Here is a 25632-nt window from a genome sequence, read left to right as displayed (position 1 = left end):
AAAAATTTTGGATTGACACTTCCGCTAAAATTTTGGATCCACCAATCCGCAATTTAAAATATGCATTTCACATTTAAAAAAAGCATTCCAGATCCACTAATCTGTAACAGAAATATGCATTCCGAATCTACCAATCCGTAACAGAAATATGTATTATGGGTCCACCAATCCGTAACAGAATTAGGCTTTTGGATTCAACAATCCGAAAATCAATAATTTATGCAAAATTTGCTTCCAGAACATCCTCTCATCCGAAAAAAAAATTATTCAGTTCCAGATTGATTAATCCGTAGCACACTCCCAGATTTCAATTTCCGGTAACCACGGTGCCCTTTTTCAAATAAAAGGTTAAGGTTAGTTTCGGGATTTAAAAAATTATGGGGTGCAGGAAGAAAAACGTAGGGGTGCAGGAAGAAGAAACCGAAAGTAATTGTCCACGGACTGGAATTTTAGATGGGCCTAACCTATATGGGCCGTAGTGGGTTTTTCCCGCCACAAACCTTTCTTTCTCACCCTGCAAACGCAGCATAACCGTTTCTGGTGAAGACAAGAAGAATCTCAAAATTGAAATTGAACTGGGTGCCGAAGACAAATGTTGCAAACCTTAGGAGGCGTAACCCCTCGCTTCGTGAATCGGTCATGGCTCCGAAACCTGACGGTGCGTGCAATGACATTCTCTTCCTCCTCCGATTATGGAGACCAGTCACGAGGTGGCCTTCCCCGCTTCTACTCCGAAATTCTTCCTCCTTCCAAGGCATTCATTCTCTTCCTCTTTCTCCGTTCTTCGTTTATGACTCTTTCATATTACTACAATCATGTTTACTCAGCAAATCCTTATCAATTTCACTATTTGTAGTTTCAATTTGGAATGAGTTTCAGTTGGCAACCACTCGTTTGTCATTATCCTTGTTGGGTGTAATTTATAAATTACTTAGCTTCATGGAGCTAGGGTTTGATGAAAGTTCGTAAGTCGTGTTTTGTAAATGTCATTTAACGGCTTTCTGACATTCTTTTTTCCAACTTTCCCCTTCTAAACTGTCATTCTGGTTTGCATGCCTTATTTAGTTTGGTTAAAGATGGGTTTATTATTTTATTTATTTTTACCCGGGACAATGCAGGGTAGTGTTATACGCGTGCAAGGTGATGAATTCTGGCATATGACAAAAGTATTGAGGTTGAGCACCAACGATAGGTAATTCTGATTGATGATTGCTCGTTATTCAGATAGGACAGTTTGATTTGTGACAACTTGTCTTCTCCTTGAAGTTTGATATCAATTTCGCTTTCTTTCATGAGTTAAAATCAATTTATCACTGTAATCAGCTTTCGGAGAATTTAAATGAGAGAAATCATGCAAAAATTAAGTGCGTAAGTTTATTTTGCTTATGAGAGAAACTCAATTCTTTTTATCTTTTTATTTTTTTACTTAAAAGTTTATAATAAAAAAAGATAGTAGTTATAAATTTCTTGATGTCAATTACGAAGGAGAATAAAGGCATTAGTAAATCACAAGTAGATGAAGGTCGAACATCTTGTTTCGACAAATCTTGTGTGGTAGAGTCTATTACTAATTTGTTTGTACTGAAATGGGAGGGGAGTTGCTTTGATAGATTATTTCCAATGATTTATGGCAAGTATTTTGTTTATCTAGGGTTGTTTATTTAGACACGATTTTCTTTGTTACTAATTCAAAGGAAGCAAAGGAAGAGAGTTCTTTCTCATTTTTTTAGCACTACACTTACACTCTGATCTTAAGAAGATTTTGTTGATAATCCTATCATGCTGTTCAAGGGTACAGCTCTTCAATGGGAAAGGAGGTCTTGTAGAAGGATGCATACAGGACATTGATCGCAGTGGACTTGATTTTGTTGCATCGAGTGATTTGATATCAATACCTCCACAAAATACACAATTGCACGTATTTGCTGGTTTTGGCAAGTTCTTGTAGTCTTATACCAAACTACAATTACTTAATAATTGTTGCATGTTTTGTACACTTTAGTTTTTACAACCAAATTTTCCCTCATTGAGAACGATGCCTGTCTAGGTACTCTAAAGGGTGGCCGTGCTGACTGGCTTGTAGAGAAGTGCACAGTATGTTTCAATAATATATTGAGATTTTATCTGGTTAGACTTACAGCTTCAATGTGTGACGGTTGTTTTCTTTTTTTCATGTTTAAATGCGATAGGAACTTGGAGCCGATAGTGTAACTCCTCTGTTGACTGAACGTTCTACATCGATCTCAGAAAATCGGGTGGACAGATTGAAACGTGTCATTTTAGCAGCATCGAAACAATGTAACTGTATTTTTACTTTCATTTGAGATTATACAATTATTATACTCCCATCAGAATCTTTGATTCATTCAGACTGAATTGAATTTTAAACTTGGGTCTAAAATGACAACCTATTTTGCTTTTTGTTTGATAACTCTTTTGCAGGTCAACGACTGCATGAAATGGTTCTGAAAGATCCTTTAGAGATTGATGACCTTTTGAACCTTGTGAGCTCTCCATTTCGTACTACCTAGCCAGAAATTTATGCATGAATTTCAATTCCTTGAGAATAATTTTAACCAATACATTGTAATAAGCTCCATAGGATTAATCAGTGATATGTTTGTAATTCTAGATGTCTACACTCTTCTATCTACTTGCTGTCGTTTTTCTTTCCTGTAAATTCCTGAGTTTAACAACGAATTTGATCCTTGTGTTGTTTGTTGGCAATTTAATTGATATACATGATACATAATAGAATTAATGAACTTATTATGCTGATGTCATTAATTAATTTGGTCTATTTTCTGTCCCTTAGATAGCACAATCAAAGCTAGCTCTTGTTGCGACAGCGAAGGCAACTCCTGTTCTTAGTGCATTGACATCATTGGAAAAGGAAACCAGTGGCTTAATAATTATTGGACCAGAAGGCGGTTAGTATATGTTTATTGCAGTTCAATTTCATCTTTTTGTTTCACCAAATGTCTGGACATGATGAAAGTTCAACTGATAAGATAATAAGTTGAGGTTGGCTGTGAGCCTGAGGTGAATTCTCCCTCTCATCATCAGGGTAAAATAACACTGTGTTAACCTTGTGTGCTTGCCTATTTATTGCTATGTTTATTTGGAGGGAATAAATATACCTATTTTCTGCTTAAATCGAACTAACGTTAGTTTATGTTGCCATGTGGTTCTCCAGATTTCACCGAGAATGAAGCGAGTTTGATGATGGAAGCAGGTGCTACAGCTGTTAGTCTTGGACCTCATCGTCTTCGGGTTGAAACTGCCACGATATCACTTTTGGCAACTGTCATGTTATGGTCTGACTCGCTGGAAACTTCGGTCAGTTGATTCCTCAGTGTAGGTAGGTCAGGCATGCTTATGTTTTAGAAACAGAATATATATTTTGTTTTACTTGTCTTTTAGATTAATTTAGTGTAATGGATATAAAGCAGTAAAGATTTGTTGATCTTTTCCTTCTCTAATTGAGAGAATTCACTGTGGGTATCAATTCATAAATCCAACCCGTGGCAAGGGAGAAGACACGTCAGGTAATGCTGCACAAAGGTATTTTCTATAATTGATAAAACGGAAGTTTATTAGCGACCTGACCTGGGGTATAGCTAGATAACTTATCTTCCCACTTTCAGAAATGTCATGTTTTTAATTAAATTTAGAGATTTTTTATTCTATTCCCACATGATTTCTCAAGATTATTTTCCCCCTTTGATCATGAAGTTTGTAGTTTTTTTATATTATTTAAATGTCGTATTTTGTATTAAGGATCCATACCACACCCCATATTTATGCATCTTAGGATAAACAATTTATATCTACTAGGTAATGCGGTGTAATTATTGTCTTTGCATCTTTCGAAGTTCATTGTTCAAATATCACTTGTGATGTGTGTGGACAACAAATAGTGTAACAAAGGAAACTCATTTTAATTTCTTAATTTTCTTGGTGTGGATTATCCTTATTTTTGTCAGAACTTAGCATATCTTATAGCCGACAAAGACTACTCTCCAAGATTCATCTAAGAGGTTGATTTCTCTTAGAAACAAAACATGTCTCTTATTATTAATGACTCACTTAAGGTTTTAAAGATAGATATGAAAGAGAAAATTTGTAATTCTATTATTCATTTAAACGGTATAAAGGATAAATTAAAAAAAAAAGCTATTAAAATAGTAAAAGATAATATAAGAATGAAATTGTGAACATTTTCGATTCTCCGTAGTTGTATTCAGTATTTTTTTTTAACTTTACAGTAAATAATCTCACTATGTTGATTAGTTTAAATACTTAGATTCTTGCGAGTTGATAAGTACATAAATAATATTGACCGTATATTAAATATTAATATATTATGCAGTTTTGAAACTTTAAATGAGTGGAATATAATTTTATTTAAATGGAGTTTGTGTGCAATAAAAGTGAAAATTAAAGATAAAATGAAGTATTATAAATAATTTAGGACATATCAAAATAGAAGAAAATAATTTTTATTAAAAGATAATATTCAGTCCTATAAGATCAGGCCGATCTTTATAAGACAAAAATAAAGTTATATTTAATTGCTCTTTCAGCCAAAATAAAGTTTTTATAAAAATAGTTTAATATTATAATATTAAATTAAACAGGACTTCATGCCTTTATTTCCACCCCTAGAAAGTAATTTTTGCCAATGTATTTAAACTTTTATCAAAATCACTTCACCTTAAATTCGCTTTTAACCAAAAATAAGTTTAGAACCTAGACACCATCTAAAATTAAATTTACTAACACTGGTCAAACACAGTAAACAATCCCTCGGCAATGGTCCTAAATTAACCGATCTATGTTAATGGGGGAATAAATCAATGTCGTAATGTTGAATTTCCACAAAATTATGTGATATAAAAACAGTGTGTAAATTATCTTAAAAGTGGTGATATTAACACTAATTTACTCTTAATTCAGAACTTTTAAATATGTGCACGACTTACCTAAAAAAGTAGATACAATTTTTTAACAATATTACCACATGAGATTTTTTTTCATGGGTTAGTCCCTACAAAAGCTAGTCCACACGTCCTGCTCTGCCTCATCTCCTTATCCATTTGGATAACTCTTGATTCTTGGTTGCTTAACAAGATACCTACAAGACAAATAAAAATATCCAATGAGTTCAATTGGGCAAACCATATTGATGGCACTAACTATTACACTAAACAAGTATGCTTCATCTAATTTGCAAGCAGTTCATAGAACACGAGGGAAAGCACCACACACATCCACACCAAACCTAAGCACCAAAATTGAATTGGGAAGAAGAGGCGTTGTCTTAAGCACTCTAATTGCCACCACCCAAATACCTGACTCTAGGACTCAGCTTCTTCAAAGTACACATTTCTCTCCATTCTCCTTCTTTACTCTTGAGCTTTAACAAGTTGTATTGGTTTTGCTAACATCAAAATGTTGTGTTGAAATTATCTCCAGAGTATCAGAAGAAATCAGAGGAAAACAAGGAGAAAAATGACAAAGAGGTAAACAAATCACTAGCTGAGAATGTTCTTATATTTTGCCAAATGAAGATTATTTTGTCTAGTGAACCCCACTCAACGTTTGTTTTATGGTGTGTCTAATTTTGTATCACATTGTGTACAGAGGCTGGATAGTTATTACAAACGTAATTACAAGGATTACTTTGAATTGATGGAAGGGACATTGAAGAGAAGGGATGGGGAGCTATCGGATGCAGAAAAGGATATCCTTGAGTGGCTTCAAAAGAACAAGTGAAAGGTTTTCTTGTTGTACTTTTCTATGCTTATCAGATAACATTGAATTTGCTTTTGTAGACTGTAGCTCTACCTATGGAATTGTACACTAGAGATCCACTTAGGAACCCTGTACATTGTGATTTACTGTGTCCTTCAAATCCTCTGAGTACAACCTTTTCAGGTGATTCAATTAATGACTTTAATTTTACATTGGATGGCATCACATTCTTCACTGTCTTCCGCAATTCCAGCCTTGTGGGGTATTTGGATATGGTGGCAATTGTATGTACATAATAAGATAAGCATTTCACTGCATTGCCATGACTTGTTCAAAGGACATGAAATGTTTTTGGCAGACTAATAAGGCCTCAAAGTCTTCCCTCAAAAATAAATCTGTGACTAATCCAAGGAATGATTTGGTGGTATGGTCAAACTTTACTTTTAGGTTCACCAATCACCACATGCATTTCATGCTCACAATTCCTAATTAAACCCACATTTAATTATCTTTTTTTAAATCTCAGCTCCAAACCTAATGCCATCTAAAAGATAAATAACACTAATTTTTAGATGTTTTTGAAAATTTCTATTACAAAAACACTGTATATGGTAAGTAGAACTACATAAAAAATATAGTTATAAAATAAAAATAATAAACTATTAAATTTTCAAATAATAAATATTGTTTTATCATCATTTTAGTTAAATTTAATTGGATTTTGAGTTCAATGTACTTAACTCAGGCATCTAACTTTTACGAGATTGGATCGATTCGCATTGGATTGGATTTGCACATAGAAAATTCAAGTCAATTTATTTGGATTTGACTGAATCTCAAAATTATTTGAACAAAGAAATACCCCTATTTTGTATATCTTATTCATAACTTTGTATCAATATATAAGAGTTCATCCTTCCCACAGTGAACAAAAATTACGTTATAAAAAGTTAATTAAATTTTAAATAATTCATAAATTTGAATATTTTTATTTTTAATTAAGTTTCAATGAAAAATATTGATTATATTAAGTGTTCAAAATATTTTTTATTTTTAGATAAGTATTTGAGCGTTTGATTTTTGTCATTAATATAATATCATAACTTTTTTTTTCATGCTTCCAACTCATTTATCAACTATGTTTCTTCTTTCTCCAATCACTTCCAATTCTTCCATTAATGAGTCATCGATGAGCTGTGAAAGATTAAAGAGAAAAAATGTGTAAGTTGATAAAATAATATGATACTTAAATAGAAGTAAAAAAATATTTAAAATATTTAATAAAATGGATTTTTTTAATTTAAAATACATAAATTTATAAAATTATTAAAACTTAATTAAGTCTTATAAAATTTAATTCCGTTTAAATGTAATGTTCTGAAAATATGACAGTTGACATAGAATTTTTTTATATTTTTCAGTTCTAGACACAGTTTTTTTAATTCTAATTCTTTTAATATGTTATCATGTTTTAATGAAACTTTTCCATAAGATCTGAATTTTAAAACTCTTATTATGAACTTTACTTATAAGAATGAATTTCCTTTATGAAGTTACATTTGAAGTAAAATCTGCAGCCGTCTTCACCTGTAGAAAGGGGTACCTTCCTCCAATGTTTTTGTTTGTACTAACACTGTGAAGGATCAAAATTCAAATTTTTTATCACTTGCTTTGCTAATCCTGTCCTCAAAAGCTGTATATGAGAGTCCTTGTCCCACATGTGAAGCCCAGATTCAACACTGCAAATTTAGTACTACTTACCAAAATAACACTCTACACTTCAAAAGAAAATAAAATTCCATTGGGATTTGAAGTGTAGGTTTTGACTAAAAGGTAAAGGAAGAATGATTTTGCCTGCTACACTTTTTCAATGTGATAGTGAACAGTAATTACAGTATACACTTTGCTTTCAACCATGACATGAATTATGCAGTGATGTATGTTCACAGTGTGTATAATTCAAGTCCTGGGAGAAATTAACATAGGTAGGACATTATCATATATCTGTGATATAGCTTATTTTTATGAGATACATTACTGAATTTTATTCGTTTTTTATAATAAAAAAATGACTACATATTTATGAGAAATCAGATATAGTTTCAGACTATACAATAAATGTTCATGTTCTTGGCACAGAGCTATCAATCTTCAAGAGTGCAGAAATTGTCCAGAGAAATGGAAACATCCAAACTAAATTGGGCATTGTCACATAAATAAGAGATGAGACAAAAAACAAAAAACTTGTTGGAAGAAACAAAGCACCCTCCTTACCCTCTTACAATGACAGAGGGGTTTGGTTGTGGTTGGAAGAACACAGATGTTTCCTTCCCACCACCACCCTTTTCATTCTTATCCATTTCGATGGAATGCCGCAAGCCACGGAATATCTTCTTTTTTTAATTACTTTCTCTCTCTACAATTTCGTTTCTTCTGCATCTTTAACTTTTCATTATCCACACTACCATTGTATAACTTCAAAAGATTGTTCTTTGTTATTTAAAAATTATCATTTAAAACTAGATAGGTTAATTAGTCATATCAGTAGTGCGTGTAGTTGGTTGTATGAGCCAAATTAGTCTTTATATAAGTGAAGTTAAGAAATGTATGGAAGAAAAGAAAATGAAACAAGAATAGAAAAATGTTATATATTGATACATAGATAGAATAACTGAACTATTATGTACTGGAAAACATGTGGATTGAGATTATAATTTTGTGATCCTAGATTCTGAATGGATATCTTTTTCTTTAGCTTTTTTCAACCTTTCTGGACTCATGCAAGATTTTTGGTCCTTTATTTTAATAGGAACTAACTAGGAATAAAAAAATGAAAGGGAGAATTGTGGATGACATCAAAGTCCTACGACAGTTTCGAAGCAGACAGAATTGGAGGGAGAAAGAGCACAGAAACCAACATGAAATATGATATTTTAAAAGATGATTGTTCCGAGAGAAAATAAAAGTTGAGAAACTACACAAAATGGGTCATGTTCTTTGGGTCAGGAAGATCACAGGCAGATCTCCAGAGAGCTTGAATGAGCCAAATATTCCAACATCAACTTTCACATTTCTTCCTTTTCTTTCTACAACCTCCTCATTGCCCATCCCTCCTCCCAACACTCTTAAACCCCTTGTCCCTTTTTTCCTTAACCTTTAATCATGGCTATTACAACTACTAATATAAACATTCTACTTAATCAAATCTAAATCACAACCAATCCTACCTAACTCTCAAAAGGGTCACGTTACCTAAATCTGAATTATTCGTGAGACCACTGTTTGTATATAAAGTCGGCAGCAATTATAAAGTCTTTAGATTATATCATAATGAAATTTTATTAGTTTTTAGTTTTAGTCAGTTTATATTTTAATACTTATCAGTTGCATATATTACCCCGAAATTTTTCTTTTTAGTTTGTTTGTAGAACAAATGATACTATTGAGTTCAAATTATCTTAGTCTTTTCCTCACTTTTTATGATTAGAAATTTTCTTTTTAGTTTATTTGTAGAACAGATGATACTATTGAGTTCAAATTAACATTTTGTATTTGAAGTTATAGATTATTGCTCGCGTGAATCGAAAAGGACGAAAAATAAGGATGGGTTATATTTCATTTTTAATTGAATATTAAATCCTTCACTGTTGTTAGTGCTAGTGAGGCTTCATGGAAACAAAAGAGGAGCATCCTTAGACACATACGAAAAGCCTGCCTTGTAAATGTAATCATCATTCATTGACAAGAAAATAAGATATCAAAAACAAAAAAGTGAACAAAAAAATCTAACTTGTCTTTTCATGTTGTTTCCCACTACATTAACGACTACAAAAGAAAAAAAAATAAGAGAAAGGTACAGGGTCCCTTTCAACACCACGATTCTCCATCCATTGCAGAGACAGCCATTAGCAGAACTGATATATAATTCACCTTATTCCCATTCTTTTCCCTCCGTACCATCTGTCAAACAAAGAATGCATATGAAAAAATCTCAATCACAACCAAAATGTAGAAATCTAGAAATCTGTTTTCTTCTTTCTGTACACACAAGAAGAAACTTACTTGTTGTCTTCAAGTTCATTTTTTGATTGTAAGAAACCGAAGTGTTCTTCTTGGAATGAGGATCTTCCCTGAAAGAATATAAATATTGTAGCCATGTCTTTCAAAGAGGTGTAAAATAGTGAAATCAAAAGAATAGAAGTCAAGTACCTCAAAATAAGTTGCAGAAGAGCCTTGTGAATAATCAACCACACTCCCTACAGATGTTTGCTGGTTGCCCCTTGTGACATTTTCCTGCAAAATTTTCAAGAACCATGAGTAACAAACGCGTTCAAGCGGTTCATCATTTTTGGTAAAATAGTAAACAATGCAAGCTCAAACTCCTGGCTTTCAACATATCAAACTTACAGTGGAAAAGTCAAAAACAGGAGAGCTAGCAGTGTCATGAAGAAAAGTCGGATGTTGATCCTCAAGGTGTTGATTTTCCTTAACTTTCTGCTTCTTTTTAGCACTCTTGGCCAGCTTCACAGCCTTGGAAGGTGAATAGAAGCAACCATTGACATGTTCATTGAAGTAAGAGTCGTAGTGTGGAAAATGAGGAGGTCCAGACGAAGCATCAGAAAGCATGGACAAATCCTCCTCCCCAGAGTCCTCATCTTTGAATCTTTTGTCCTTGTGTTGATGTGAAGAAGCATTCTGGTTAAGGAAAGAGTGGTCCAGGTAGAGAGTCCAGCCAGACTCACACCCACTGCTGCGTATTTCTGAACCAAATGTGTTCATCTTCCTGTCTTTACTTTTCTTTTTTCCTAGTATATAGGAAAATATAGGAGTCTCCAATTTACGATGAGAGAGTGATAGTGGTAAAAGGAAGAAAAGAATGGAACAAAATATGAAACTCTTGCACACCCTATTAACGGAATGGCAATGTGGTTTTGGTTTTGGGGAGCAATGTCCTCTCACACACACACACACCAAGTTATATTGAAGTAACAAGAGTGGATTTGGATAGGAGGTTGAAAAGAGCATAGAGAATGAGAGTGAAATAAATCCTACACTACTTTTTGTCCTCATTCTCCTCTCATTAGCCTTTCTATGCCAATGAGTAAGTGCCAGTTGGGTGAGCCACACCCCTTTCACATGCTAGACAGCGAAGCACTGTGTACCCTCTTAACAAACAAAACATGGACACCTACTACTATACTATGCACCTCTTTCTCTCTTCACTTATCATCACTGTTATTATCCCAATTTAGAGGAACAATCTAACTATATATACTGGTTTAGTAAAGGGTTTTGTTTAATCATAGGACTAAAAGGGATTCCCAAAAAATGGTTTTTATCAGTATTCATGATGATTGGTAGGAAGGAAGAATGCTAAAAAGAAGTACGTTAACATTCTGAACATAGACACTGCACACACACTCTAGTATACATTAGTACCCCTCCTTTTTCTCCTCCTCTTTCACAATACATATGTCTGTCAAATCAGTCTATTAGCAAACAAAAGAGTTATAACATTAACTTTTTTACATTTTAACTATTATATCCACCTTGTATTTTTATTGTTTCTCCTTTTTCAATCACATGCTCCATTACATTTAATGTTTTTAAGATTTCTATGAAAATAATTATTTATAACACTAAATAAAAATATGAATTATTTACTCTTCTGTCTCATTTTAATTATCAATTCTTTTATAAAATTCAAAATTACATTAGTTACTTTTTTATCAATTACATCTTTGCATATTTTTTAATATTTAAATAATCTATATATTATTGTGATGAAGAGGGAAAATAAAATAAAAGTATTATATTTATTAATAGTATTTTAATTAATAGCACTGCAAAAGTGATAAAGCTTGATGCATAAGTGCATCAGTGGAGAGACTGTGAAAATGTTTTGGGGCATAGCGCAGTTGACTAGGATTTATGCATCCACATGCAATCACATAGGCATGTGGGCACGTGTGCATTGAGTTCGTCTTCAAAAGGACAAGCTTCACCTCATAACTATTTCAAAATTCATTATAATATTCTTTATATATTTTTAATAAATCATGAAGTTCTTCGATTTAACTTCTTTATAGTCTTTTCAAATTGCTTCAAACCTTTAATATATAATGTATCTTTTTTTTATTTAAAACATTTAAATCCGTTTGTATATATTCCAAATTCCAGTATTATTGCTTACTATTCAAACACATGTCTGCACGTGTACATGCACTTCAATCTAAATTCAAACCAGTATTTTTTTTTACAGAAGTGTGTCGGGAGACACGTTTTATTATTGATAAATCATAAAATATAAATAAAATCTCAACAACATAACACAGTTTTTAAATAAATTCAAATATATACATATATATAAATATTAGAACTGGCATAACAGAGACAACCAAACACTTTTAGAAAGGAAATGTCATATGGTTTTCCAAACAACTTTTCATAAGGAAATGTCATATGGTTTTCCAAACAACTTTTCATGAGGAGTGATGTTATCAAGTAATGGAGTAGGAATAGCATTTATTAAGAAAACAGCATGATTTACAGCAAATTCCCAAAAAATAGGAGGAAGATTTGCTTGAAAAAGTAAGGCTCGGGTTACATTTAGTATGTGTTGATGTTTACGTTCTACAATGTCATTTTGTTGTGGTGTTTCAACACAAGATTTTTGATGTATAATTCCCTTTGAAGCATAAAAATTTGACATAGCAAACTCAACACCATTGTCAATACGAATCGTTTTGATATTAGTTTTGAAATGATTTTGAACGAAAACAGTGAAGTTAATGATGTGTTGACGCACTTCAGATTTGTTATGCAGCAGAATAACCCAAGTATAACGCGAGTAATCATCAACAATAGTCAAGAAATAACGAAAACCTTGCATAGAAATTATGGAACATGGTCCCCAAATATCAAAGTGTACAAGATCAAAAATAGCAGAGGTAACAGTATTACTTAAAGGAAGTTTTCTCTGTTTTGCACAACTACAAGTGTCACATACATGATGAGTATCAACAGTAATAAAAGAGTATTGTTTGCTTAAGACATGTAATCTTTCATATGAAGGGTATCCTAGTCTATAATGCCATAGTGTTTTGTCTGTGATATTGCAATTAATAAAAGGAGAAAAACAATGCGGTTTAGAATGACTAGAAGCAGGCAAGGTAGTGACAAGGTACAAGCCAGCGGTGGCTTTAACTGTACCAATCCTCTCTTGAGTGAGATTGTCTTGTATAATGCAGTGGGTTGAAGTGAAAGTTAAAGTGCATTTAAGTTGGTGTGTGAGTTTAGAAACAGATATTAAGTTTAATTGAAAATGAGGCACGTATAACACATCAGACAAATAAAACCGATCAGAAAAACGTACTAAACCAGAATATGTGGCATAAACAGTTTGGCCATTTGGAAGACTAATTAAGACAGGTTTAATTTTAGTATAAGTAGTAAAAACGTTCAAATTGTGACAAACATGATCAGTGGCACCAGAATCAATAATCCAATATTCTTTTATAGAAGATAGTGAAGAGAGAAACTTACCTGTTGAAGAATGCTCAGTATTGGGGATTTCATCCGTAGAGATGGTGCCGGCTTGATTAATTTGAGTGTGAGGGGCAGGATCCTCAAGGTTTTGCTGACGCAAAATGTTGGTAAGGAATTGACACTGTTGTGATGTAAGTTGAATCCCCTTTACATCCTGTTCTTTAGGAAAAAGCTCAGAAAAAGTGTCAGTAGTAATTAAAAGAAAACTTTGAGGTTTTAACATTACCAGAAGGAAAACCCACTTTGAAATAAAAATTAGAGAGAAGCGCAGCAGACTCTTCATTCAAAGAGCTCTGATATCATATTACGAAGTGGACTTTAAGCCTAACTCAACCCCATAAAACCGGCTCATAGGATTGAGGTTTGCACCCACTTATATACAATGAAAGGCTTTAATCTCTAGTCGATGTAGGATCTCCAACATATATATTAATAAGCTAAAAGTGTATTTTTTGTTGAAAAATATCATAATATGCTTGATTATTATAAATGGTCTTTGAAAATGAATATTTTTCTCTTTTTATAAAAAATTATCATATTACTAATCAACATGTGTAAGTGAAGTGATGATCAATTTCGTTTAATTGGTAGACACGAAAGTCTATTTAAGTATTTACATTTCAGATTGTTTAAGAAGCTCGTCTGAATAATTTGAAATTTTATGCCAGTAATATTTCAAGACGAAATAAAATATAATAAGGGTATAATTAGAAAAAATCACAAAAATATTTTAAGATAAAAAAAGAAAAAGAAAAAATAAAAAATTAGAAATTGAAATTAACTTATCTACATGTTATGTTGTATAGGTTTTTATATAATTTTTTCATTTTTATTTTTAATTTTTATATCTACTCTTAATTAAAAAAAATTAAAAAGTTGCTTATTTTTTCTTATTTTTTTCTTAAATTATCCCAAATTTCTATCCGTTTGTTCCTTTCTACCAAAAAAATAATTGTTTGAAAGCAACAGATGAATATAATTGAGAATGTGAATAACGATTCTTAATCTTACCTATTAAAAAGGTGTTATGCACGTGATGATGGTCAAATAATACAAGTACAATGTACTACATGACTCGGAGACAACTTAACAATACCCAGAGAAAATATACAAAAGTAGCTTAATCTGTATTATTTAATTATTGATAGGATATAAATTAATATTATTTAATTTCCAACTTTTAGTTTAAGTCGTACAAAATATAGTTGTCTTCATAGAATTCAATTAGCTGAATATTAAAATTAAGATATAAGTTTATAAAAAAAAATCTTTTGCAGTATACTCATGTTCTTAAATTTAAGATTTAAAATCTTTTGAATCTTAAAAGTAAAAATATTTTATTAAAATAATTACATTATTTCTTTAAATTGTAAAAAAGTTAAAATTAGAAACATTATAAGTCTTATAAAACTCACAGCAAAACTTTAGAATGATACGTTATAATAAAACTCACTTAAAGTAAAATAAAATTTTATGAGACCATCTTATAAGATCATTAAATTATAAATGATCTTGTAATGATTATACTTTTCAATAAGTTTAATATCATTAATAAATAACATAATATTAATATATTATTAAAAAATAGAAACCAATTTTAGAAATAAAAATAATTAGTTATTATACTAACTAAATTAGATAACATTTAAAAAAAAATTAAATTAATTTTTATTATTGTTAAATAATTTTTAAATTAATATCTAATTAGCAACCAAGGTTTTAACTACCAATTAATTTTTAAATTTGATAGAAAAACCTTGCTAAATAATAGACATTAATTTAAAAAAAAAAATTAGTCTAACAACTAATTTTTTTTTGTCACTAAAAATTAGTTTCTATTTCATGATTTTCTTGTAGTGTATGAAATAATAAAATAAATTTTAATATATTTGGTTTTAAATAATAATATTTCTTTTAACTTTTAGAAAGTAAAATGCGAGCACTGTTTTGTTTCTATTGATAAATAGAAATTTATGTGATTTAAAACAAAAAAATCACCAAAATAATTTTAAGTTTCATAAAGTAATTTATTGATAACGAATATATTGTGGACTCGGCTCATATCAGATTTAATTACTATGAATATGTTTTCAGGCTTCATAGATAAAATAAATCATAAATAAAAACTAAATTATTTAGAATAATTAACCGAATAATCTGTAATAGTAATATGATTAGCGTGAATTAGGATAAGATCAAATGGAATGTTCATGTCCATGATTTGCTTAGTTTTTAAGTTTGATTATTTAATTTTGTTATGTACAAAAGAATTGACTGAATAATAGAGACAGTCCCAGCAGCCATAAAAGTTGAGCCACCCGTCACTAATATTAAAATTTGATACAACAACCAAATGGTCAATGTTTGGTTCAAAATAACACTAATCAATCAAACTGAAATTGTCTGTTCCAACATGGAAACTATAATTAACGAAGCTTCCTAGTATTTATGAGGTTTTTATTTTTATTTTTATTTTTATTTTTTATTTTTCTAGTGAGAGGAGATGGTGATGAATGCTCATTATTGAAACACTAGGAAACAACTGGAGGAACCTAACGCCAAGAAAAGGAGGCCTAAATAATGCAAATACATAGCACAAGAATTAATACATGCAATATGCAAAGGCTTTATGGCTTTTGTGGAAAGTAATAAAAACCCTAAACACTAAAAAATATTATTAAATAAAAAAAATAATAATTAGTATTATTAAAGGGCATCATAATTGTTTTGAGTTGAAACCCAGCTAATATCTGGCATGGGTTTGGGCCCATTAATATGTTGACCTAGTCTCCTTCGAAAGTGTCAACTTCCATGAGCTGGTAAATGGTAATAGCGAAAGGTACATTGTGTTTTTCCTATACTTTAGTGGTCACTTTGGTGTCCTTCTATAATTTTCTCAAATATTATTCACTGTTTCCCACTGTGGAGTAAATCATAAATCCAAAGCAGGAACATGCCCTTAAATTGACATTAAAAAAATGTGGGCTGTCTAGAATGTGTTTGTGGCTACTGGATACCTACCTACCCTGGGGCCTAGTGACAGCTGCTCAATGCTACATTTCATGTTTTAAAAATTAATACCATCCATTTCGGACATATATTATTTAAAATAGTAAATAATAAATTAAAGAGTTGCTTCATATAAATATTTTACTTTTTATTTTCCAGATCTACGATGGATCGGGTTAATTAGGCGCTAAAATCTTTACTTCCCAACTACGTCATAATATAATACAAATGTTTGTTCTGTGAATGAGAGAAAAAAAAAACACAAAAATAATAATAAAAAAAATCTATAATTTTAATGAAAAAACAGTTGAAATAAAATGAATGATTAAAAAAAAATGAGACGGAAGACAATGTTGTTCAAATTTCTAGAAAATTTGGATGTTCTACAAAAAATTATTATCTGTTTTTTCTCTTTGTTTTGTGATGATTTTTTTACGGGATTTACCTATTTAGGTATTTAGTTTCTATGGGTAGTTTGATCTAGATTTGTAGATTTTTCTATATATAAATTTTGGTCTAATTTTTTTTATTTATGTTTTTTTATTGTTTAATAGTTTTTTTAAGTAATGATAGATTATGGTTGAACTTTGTGTTAGGAATTCTTTCTTAATTAATAAGAGACTGTGACTAATGAATTTTGATCATTGATCAATAGAATATATTTAATTATGAACATTTCAAAGTCTTGGAATTAATTTCTCTTGAAAATTATGAAGTTCAATCTAAAAAGTTGAAGATATATTTTGAAAATGTAACGAGTATTAATTATCTATAATCTCTTTATGTTGAAGACTTTCTCTCATTCTATATATAAAGGGAGGGAAGTTGTGAGGAAGAAAAAAAACAAACAAGTGAAAAGAGCAACATAAAGAGTAAATGAGAGAATATATAACCACCATAGTGTGAGATTAAAATTCCTAGGGAAAGGCTATATAGAGTTATTGTATTTCATCCTAGTTTGGTGAGATTAAGTGTTACCCTTAGAGTTTGAGAAACAAATATTGTAATCTCACTTTCATAGTGAATACATTTTCTGAACTAGGTCTCGTGAGTTTTTATTTATCAAGTTGAGAAGGTTTTCCCACATTAAAAATTCTCAGTGTCATTATTCTATTTTTCTATAATTTATTTTGTTTGCTTATTGTTTCCGCAAGTACCCATTTTTTATATACTAAAGAGGGATAATTAGTTCTGATGTTTTCAAGAGTGGTATTAGAACTTGGTTCTGATACAAGATGGAAGAAGTATTTTATAATTGAGACATGTTCAAGTTGACAACAGACAACTATTCCTATCGGAAACCCGTGATGGAGGATCACTTATACTGTAAGGATATGCATGAATCCATTTCTTGCAAAGACAAGCTAGAAGGTAAGAATGACAAACATTGAGAACTTTTGAATCGAAAAATTGTTGCAATGATTCGAAAGTATATTGATAGAAGTTTGTTTGAGCATATATGTCCACATACACAAATGCTTATGAGTTGTGGTCAAAGCTTGAATCTATGATTCAAAAGAAAACTCCAAGAAATAAAACATCTCTGGTTAGAAGACTGGCGAAACTTAACTACACGAATGGTCAAAGTATGATGAAACACTTAAATTCATTTAAGGGTCTTGTCAATCAATTGGCAAAGATAGATATGAAGATTGATGATGAGTAGCAGACACTTTTGGTACTCAGTTCATTGCCTGAAAGTTAGGATATACTAGTAGTCAAGTTTCACCAGTCTTTTAACAAGAGATGCTTTATTTCTTGGAGTTTTCTTTTGAATCACAGATTCACGCTTTGACCACACAACTCATAAGCATTTGTATATGTGGACACATGCTCAAACAAACTTCTATCAATATACTTTCGAATCATTACAACAACTTTTCGATTCAAAAGTTTTCAATCTTTGTCATCCTTACCTTCTGGCTTGTCTTTGCAGAAAATGGGCTTGTGCATTTTCTTACAAAGTGAGATGAACAAATATTATAATCATACTTTCAGAGTAGAAACATTTTTTATAGTAGGTCCTGTGAATTTTACTTCTCAAGTTTAAAAGTTTTTTTTACGTCATTATTCTATTTTGCTTTAATTTTTTTGTCTGCTCATTACTTTCACAAGTGTCTATTTTGTATCTACACCAAAGAAAAAAAATATGTTTTTATTTTCCTAACACCTGAGTATCAACCTAACTAAAATGTCAAGTTGTCTAATGTAAAGTTTTATAAAAACAAAATTATGTAAAGATGATTTTTCAATGATACTTTCAAACTAATGTATACACATTATTGTACCTAAAATTAATAAAAATAATTGTTAGATTAAAACTAAATAAATTTTAATTACTCAGAACTTAAATTTTATTATAGTTGTTTTTAAGTGAATGTACATGAGAATTCTTTTTCTTGTTATTTTTCATTCAATATATGATTTATTGGGCTCTAAATATGAACACGGAGATTTAAATTGTGATTCACTGCATTGTGAAATAGCAACTTCTCTTTTCTCTTGAGCCAAGACTTATAAGTATGTATTCGTCTCAAGTGCCGATTTTTTTTTTAAACTTTAATTGATTTCAATTCAACAATATAGATTGGTTCTGTGAGCAAATTTAGAATCAAACAATATAAAAAGAATAGTACTTTTAAAAGTGTTTTTTTTTAGAAAATCACTTTCTATATTGTATATACAACTAATCAATGCTGACCAGTTTATGAAACTAATAAAGAAAGGGAATTTTATATATATATATATATTTATTTCCACAGTAACTTTTTTATATTTCAATTTTAGTTTTAATTAAAATAAAATGATTTTAAATTAGTGTGAATTTTTTTTTTTTGTGTCTATAAATAACTTTCTCCCTAAGCTAAAGTAACAATGTGTGGTAGTTTTGAATTAAGCTTGAGAGTGATTCGGAGGAAGAACTTCCGAAAACTAAAGTAACAGTAACTGGGGTGTTTATTAATTATTACATTACGCCAATGTTTACATGTCAATTCTTTGTACGGCTACGTAACTCTATCACATACGCTCTTCCGTACAACGGACTAAATCTCGTACGACGTAACATGTTGCACTGATCATGGTCATGGTTTGGGACCACCTTCCTATGTTGTTTTTAAGTATCTTATTAAACGTTTAAAATCATAATTGTCTCTTTCAAAATTATTATTATTATTTTAGAACAAATACATCTTACAATTTTAGAAAATTAATCTATTAGTATTCGATATTTTTTTTTATAATTCAATAATGATGGATATAATCAAATAAGCTAATAATTAAATTATTATATTATTGAGTAAAAATTATAATAGTATACTAAATAACACTCGCATCCGTTCAAGTTTTGAAAAATACACCTTTTATTTTATCTATATTTTTAATACACAAATCATAAATTTTCAATAGATGTGTATTTTTTATTTAATAAATGATATATTTATCTATTATGTTTTTAATACACAAATCATAATTTTTCAATAGATGTGTATTTTTTATTTAATAAATTATATATTTATCTATTATGTTTTTAATGACGTGAAACTTACTATCTTATTTTATTTATAATTTTTTTCTCTGTAAAAATTCTTTTAAAGCTTTATGTTTTATTATATTTTTATTTAATTTTTAGTTAATATAATATTTAAAAAATAGAAAATTAAATATTATTTTATTTAAAATATAATAAAAAATATTTCAAAATTAAAAGAAATAAGTATCATTTATTATAATTTCTGGAATGTAGGTGTAATTTTTGTTCTTAAAATATAATATTACTTTACTTGTAATTTCTACTCCCATATATTGATTAGATAGAATATATCTCAACTTAACATTATTTATCATAATTTTTATTTAATTTAAATTTATTTTAATAGAAAATGAAGTTGACTTTGTTAAGAAAATGCCTTAAAAGTAAGTAACAAAAAAAAAACAATATATCAGATCTCATCTTTAAATTAATAAGGCATTTGCTGACATGTAAATAAGAATTTGCATGTGTAATTTTTCTAAGGACATTTTGTGAATTAAGCATAGTTGATCTTACAATAAACCGTTCATTCAGTTGATCTTACAATAAAATGCCTTAAAATTAAGCAAAAAATTCAATTATAATATTCATTCTTTAATAATGTGTTTGGAAATAGATTGTTTTAGAAAAAAAAATTGTAGAAAATTTAAAAAATTGTATAATATAATATATTGTTTAAGTAAAAAAAATGAAATTTCAAAAAATGATCAAATTTTATCTTTAAAAAATACGAATTTAAAATTAATTTTATTCTTATAATTTTGTGTTTTTATTTTTGTAATTTCTCCTCTATCAGTCTCACAAGTAAAGTTTTTTTTTTAAATTAAAATTTCTTATAGTTATTTTTTAATCAGTATTATAAAGATTTATGGAAATTAGTTTTATTTCGAAATCAACCTTATCTGGAGTTCTCTTTATTAAATTGATGTAAAATAATATTTTAAAGTAAAATGGTTATTTTAAATTTATATTAATTGAAAATTTTCTTAACCAGTGTTAACTAAAATAATTTTTTACAAATATAAATCGAACTTATCTCTGAACTAACATTAGTCAAAATTCTCTTTGTTAACATTAACAAAGTTATTTCTCATTAATGTTGATTAAAGTATTTTTTTTTATCAACGACAATAAAATTATTTTCTATTAATATAAATGTTAATAGGAATTTTTTTCGATTAAAATTACTATTTTTGTATTCATATAAACTAAAGATATCTCAAGATTTTTTTATGTGAATATTAGCGAGATTATTTTTCAACATATCTTGAATTTTTTTCCTTACTTTTTGGTAATGTTTGTAGAATTATTTGACATTACGAGTTCAGTCTTTTATGTAAAGTTGATCATAGTTTTTTTTTTCTATTGCTAAATGGATAAACTTTTGGTCAATTTTGACTAGTATTTTTTTTCAATGTCAAATAAGAAAAAATTTCAACGACATCTATTAAAAAGTTTGCAAAAAATCATCACCAACAAGATTTGAAAACAACTTATTTATTAATGTAAGTAATTGTTATTGACAATAAATAAAAATAACCTATTTAAAATTTGTTATTGATATCAGTTCAAAATATATTTGCTGAGTTTAAAAATAGCTTGATGAAAATCATCGTTAACTAATTTATTGAAGTATTAAATATTTTTCATATTAGGAGATTTTTTTATATTTAATAATAAATTAAATATTTTAGAGTTTGGAATGTACATTCAATTCAGAAAATACATTTTAAATTTTAAAATTCGAAATATAACTAGCTCAGAAAATCTATAAACCTATAAATTATACAATTTGAAAATGAAAAAAATAAACCTAACACCTTTTGTAAAAGGGTAATTTTGAAAATAAAAAAGGAAAATTGTCATAAAAAATTTATGGAGGTGAAGAAAGAAATTGACTTATTTTGGTCCGTTGGCCACCATTCCCAATTCAAGTTGAAGCCCAACTCACAAAATGGTGGAGAACTATTTCATACAAGACTAGTAAACCCAGGCTGAAATTCACATTAAAAATAAAATAAAGATTAATATTTGCTTTTTAAAATTTTATTGTTGTTATATATTTGTTACTATTTTTTTTCAATTTATTTTCTAAAATTAATTTTTTTAAATACTAAAAAAATAATATTTAATACATTAGTATAATAAGGAAAAAAATATATGGGAAAGACATTATTTAAGTGTATTTAATTTATTGCAGTAGGAAAAAATAGGATTATTAATATGAATATTCATCAAGTAATATGAGTGAACTGATGTAATAGAATTCAACGCCCTTTTATTTTTTAATTATGTAAAATATGGTAAAAGAATGTGTTGGATTTTCGATTCCCATTTTATTTTTGTATGAAAGCATTGTTGTGTTTCTATTGCAATATTTTAAGATATAATATGGTCAATAATTTAGATGCATGTTTCATAAATTTAATAATTTTTACTGAAAATAAACAATTAGAAGTGTTTTATGAAATAACACAATGAAAAACTACTAGGTAGGTACATTAGTGGAATAAATAACAACTAGCGAGTCCAAAATTATTCTTTTTTATTATTTATAATTTATATTGCAAATTTTTAAGTCCCCTAAACTATCATTCTATTTATAAACGAAGATGAACTACATTTCTATATTCCATATATTTAATATGCTACTCTATCCCAACCCGCAGATCTATATATATATATAATGTATGTGATATATTTATTATATTAGTAACAAAAATATTTTTTTACACCCATACTCCATCTTATATCTCAATAAATATTAATATTTTAATTATTTATAATTTTTTTAATTTTAAAAATTATTTGAATATTTTACATTTTGTTTATATTATCAATGAAGAGATTTATAATTTTTTTATTACAAAAATTAATATTTTATTATGAATGTAAGGTGAAATAGATGTCAAAATATCATCACCCTATTAGTAATTATAAGTAAATTAAATGAGCTTCATATGTTTACTACATCCCATAAATATTTATTATTTAAAAAAATGTTATCAAGAACCATTTAATTAATTAAATAATAATATAATTCGTTATTGCAAATACTCAAACTTAAAAAAAATATAAATTCAACTATTTTGAGCTAATAATTAATTATGATGAAAAAATAATGGATTATTTGAAAGTTATCCAAATACCAATTGCATACATAATCAATTATCACGTGAAAATTTTAGTTACTTTAATTTTTTAATTGACTATTAAAGTTTTTTTTTTTAAATTGAAATAATACTGAAACTATAGATACATTTATTTTTGTAAAAAGTGTTTAAGATTGTTTCTTTTTCAAAAAAACATATTTCGAGCCTTTTCAAATGAACAAGTATTCATGAAACAATTTGCGAAACTTTTTTTAAGAGATGTTTTTTTTGTTCACTTGTTCAAAATGTAATCACATTCAATATATACCTTTCTAACTTATTTTCTTATTAATTGATTTTATTTTACTTTCTCACTTAGGTTTGGTGTGTCGGTATTGTAGGTTTCCATATTTTATAGTGTTCTTGATAGGTTTTAAAAAAACCTTCATATTTTATAGTTGTTGCATATTATTCAAAATTAAGTATATGTAGTCGTGTTGTTTTGCAATAAGTTTTAAATAATTAATCTCAAGTTTATTCTTTTAAACCGAGTTTAGATTTAGAGTGAATTAAACTAGTTTAAAAATCTCTAATATTCTTTCTTTCCAACCTTTATTTTTTTATTGTTCTTTATCTTAAAATTTGCTAAAATATTCAAGAGATAATTTTAAAAATATCATTTTTTAAAGATTTCAGAACCATTTCATCCCTCATTGTTCAACATCTTTGATTTAGAATCAATTATATTTTTATTAAGTCGACTTAAACCAATTTATCACTAGTTTTTTTTTTTTTTTGCATGGAATTTATTTTCTATAACCCCCTAAATTTTGAGCACTTTCATCTTATCTCTATCCTACCAAATCACTTTGTTTCTGTTTCGTTCCTCTCCCACCATCTTTCACGTGTAACCAACCATGAGAAGTTAAAATTAAATTTATTCATATTTAGTGCGTTTTTTTATGAAACTAAGTTAATTTTGTAAGCTAATTACTAAAATAAATAAAATTTTTAAAAAAATATTGAAATCGATAAGTCGAGTTAAGTTATTATAATTTGAGTATAATTAAATTTTAATTAACACTATAAAGTTGTATCAACTTAAAAAGATTTATATTTTTAATAACTTTTTAAAATTTTATCTATTTTATTAATTAACCTAGTTTTATAAAAAAAAAACCGTTAAGTAGTGAGGAGCAAAATAAATTGACAGCTGGCTGAAGTGAATGTTTGGTCAAACAAATAATCTAAACCCTATTCATCCATTCATAAAATAGCAGGTACTGTTTCCCATGCTCTCCACCAGTGTCTCTGCTAACTCTGACCCTAACCTAGTGACAGGTTACCCACCTTAGAATATATATCCAAAAACTACCACCCAGTTTTTAAACATACTACACACTAAAAAAATTAAATTAAGCACGATAATTAAGGCATAAAAACTCCAATTAATCTTGTTCTTCTATTCCAGGAATAGTATGAGATCTCATTTTTATTAATATATAATTAAGTGTAAATTTTATTTTTTAAATTAATTTTATTACAAAATGAATTTAAATATAACTCAACTCCATAAAATTGGTTCATCAGATGAGGTTTGCATCCATTTATATACACAACAAATTGCCCTTATCTTTAGTCGATGTGGGATCTTCAACATACTATCCTCACGCTGAGAGTGACAGCTCGTGCATAGATAACATATTATGGGTAGTCCAATAACGATCTGATAGCGAGTGACCTGATAAGTTTAACAAGCACTCGTTAGGATAGACTCGAAATGACTCTAATACCATATTACGAAGTGGACTTTATGTCTAACTCAACCTCATAAAACTGGCTCATAAGATGAGGTTTGTACCCATTTATATACAATAAAATATCTTAATCTCTAGTCGATGTGAGATCTCAAACAGATTTTGTAAAATTAAAATTAAAATTTATTCTTTTATAAGATATTAAAATTATTTAAAATTTATTGAAGTTATATGTCACTTTATGCTAATACTTAGTGTCTTTGAAATAATTTAAGTTTAGAGGTATGTTTGGATGGGAGTGTTTAGCATTTCCTCACTTTTTGAGGGCTTACTAGAATTGGGTGGTGTTTCAATAAATGTGTTACTTGGCCCGATGCAATTGGATAATGGCAGCATTAATTTTGTAGTTAAAAGAAAGTGCACTTGGGAATGGTGTGAAAGGATTTGGTGATATAGATGAAGAGAGTGGGTGGTGAGTGTCCAAGGTTCTTAATGCTTCTTTGGCTCATGCTTCGGCAGTTTCCCATGCTCAGGTCCTCACATTTTTCTAACTCAATATAAAGCCTGTGGAGCTTCTTCCTACAGAGCTCTGCACTGTTTATGGCCCCATTCTTCATCCACAATTCAGATTTACAAAATAAATGTTAGACCAACCAAAAAGATTTGGAAAATAAATGCTATTAGTCTTGCATGCACTTCCAGTCAATAACCTCACCTGTATTTTAATATTTATATTTCAAATAGATAAGACAAACATACATTATTATTTGGAATTTTATCTCACTTAAAACTTAAATAATTAACTATTTTGTTTTGGTTTAGAGAATATTCTAACTATATTATCAGACTATAGTTTCAAGAAGCTTGTTGAGTAAAGATTTATGTGGATCAACAGGTGAATAGGTTATTCTCTATTATTTTATTTTATTTTGAATGA

At 28.8% G+C, this 25632-nt stretch overlaps 3 protein-coding genes across 3 annotated transcripts; 2 read left to right on the top strand and 1 right to left on the bottom strand.

The window, feature by feature from the left end:
• The first annotated feature begins 521 nt into the window (after window positions 1-521).
• On the top strand, window positions 522-3695 carry LOC137829507 (methyltransferase). Its single transcript, XM_068636314.2, has 8 exons — window positions 522-754; window positions 1119-1192; window positions 1792-1934; window positions 2048-2094; window positions 2190-2298; window positions 2443-2504; window positions 2816-2930; window positions 3197-3695. Exons 1-8 carry the CDS (start codon window positions 593-595, stop codon window positions 3346-3348), a joined length of 864 nt encoding a protein of 287 aa, XP_068492415.2. The 5' UTR covers window positions 522-592; the 3' UTR covers window positions 3349-3695.
• A 1440-nt stretch (window positions 3696-5135) lies between these two features.
• Window positions 5136-5967, top strand: LOC137828613 (photosystem I reaction center subunit N). Its single transcript, XM_068635259.2, has 3 exons — window positions 5136-5381; window positions 5479-5525; window positions 5647-5967. Exons 1-3 carry the CDS (start codon window positions 5162-5164, stop codon window positions 5776-5778), a joined length of 399 nt encoding a protein of 132 aa, XP_068491360.1. The 5' UTR covers window positions 5136-5161; the 3' UTR covers window positions 5779-5967.
• A 3491-nt stretch (window positions 5968-9458) lies between these two features.
• On the bottom strand, window positions 9459-10952 carry LOC137828612 (uncharacterized). Its single transcript, XM_068635258.2, has 4 exons — window positions 10165-10952; window positions 9967-10050; window positions 9820-9887; window positions 9459-9717 (listed from the first exon to the last, which is right to left on the bottom strand). The coding sequence occupies exons 1-4, from the start codon at window positions 10825-10827 to the stop codon at window positions 9684-9686; spliced, it is 849 nt and encodes a 282-aa protein (XP_068491359.2). The 5' UTR covers window positions 10828-10952; the 3' UTR covers window positions 9459-9683.
• Window positions 10953-25632: the final 14680 nt, after the last annotated feature.

This window comes from Phaseolus vulgaris, chromosome 7 (genome assembly GCF_051622355.1).
Source record: "Phaseolus vulgaris cultivar YP4 chromosome 7, ASM5162235v1, whole genome shotgun sequence".
In the NCBI taxonomy this organism is placed as follows: Eukaryota; Viridiplantae; Streptophyta; class Magnoliopsida; order Fabales; family Fabaceae; genus Phaseolus; species Phaseolus vulgaris.
Note: the sequence above shows the minus strand (reverse complement) of the source record. Positions and strands in the feature narration are given on the sequence as shown.

What these genes read in the sequence shown, in the direction of transcription:
- LOC137829507 (XM_068636314.2), top strand. Translation starts at nt 593, where the DNA reads ATGTTGCAAACCTTAGGAGGCGTAACCCCTCGCTTCGTGAATCGGTCA. An exon ending in TTTAGCAGCATCGAAACAAT is followed by an intron (nt 2,299 to 2,442) that starts GTAACTGTATTT and finishes ACTCTTTTGCAG; the next exon opens with GTCAACGACTGCATGAAATG. An exon ending in TTGATGACCTTTTGAACCTT is followed by an intron (nt 2,505 to 2,815) that starts GTGAGCTCTCCA and finishes TCTGTCCCTTAG; the next exon opens with ATAGCACAATCAAAGCTAGC.
- LOC137828612 (XM_068635258.2), bottom strand. Translation starts at nt 10,827, where the DNA reads ATGAGGACAAAAAGTAGTGTAGGATTTATTTCACTCTCATTCTCTATG. An exon ending in CTGTTTTTGACTTTTCCACT is followed by an intron (nt 10,051 to 10,164) that starts GTAAGTTTGATA and finishes AAAATTTTGCAG; the next exon opens with GAAAATGTCACAAGGGGCAA. An exon ending in AATGAACTTGAAGACAACAA is followed by an intron (nt 9,718 to 9,819) that starts GTAAGTTTCTTC and finishes TTTGTTTGACAG; the next exon opens with ATGGTACGGAGGGAAAAGAA.
- LOC137828613 (XM_068635259.2), top strand. Translation starts at nt 5,162, where the DNA reads ATGAGTTCAATTGGGCAAACCATATTGATGGCACTAACTATTACACTA. An exon ending in TAGGACTCAGCTTCTTCAAA is followed by an intron (nt 5,382 to 5,478) that starts GTACACATTTCT and finishes AATTATCTCCAG; the next exon opens with AGTATCAGAAGAAATCAGAG. An exon ending in AGGAGAAAAATGACAAAGAG is followed by an intron (nt 5,526 to 5,646) that starts GTAAACAAATCA and finishes CATTGTGTACAG; the next exon opens with AGGCTGGATAGTTATTACAA.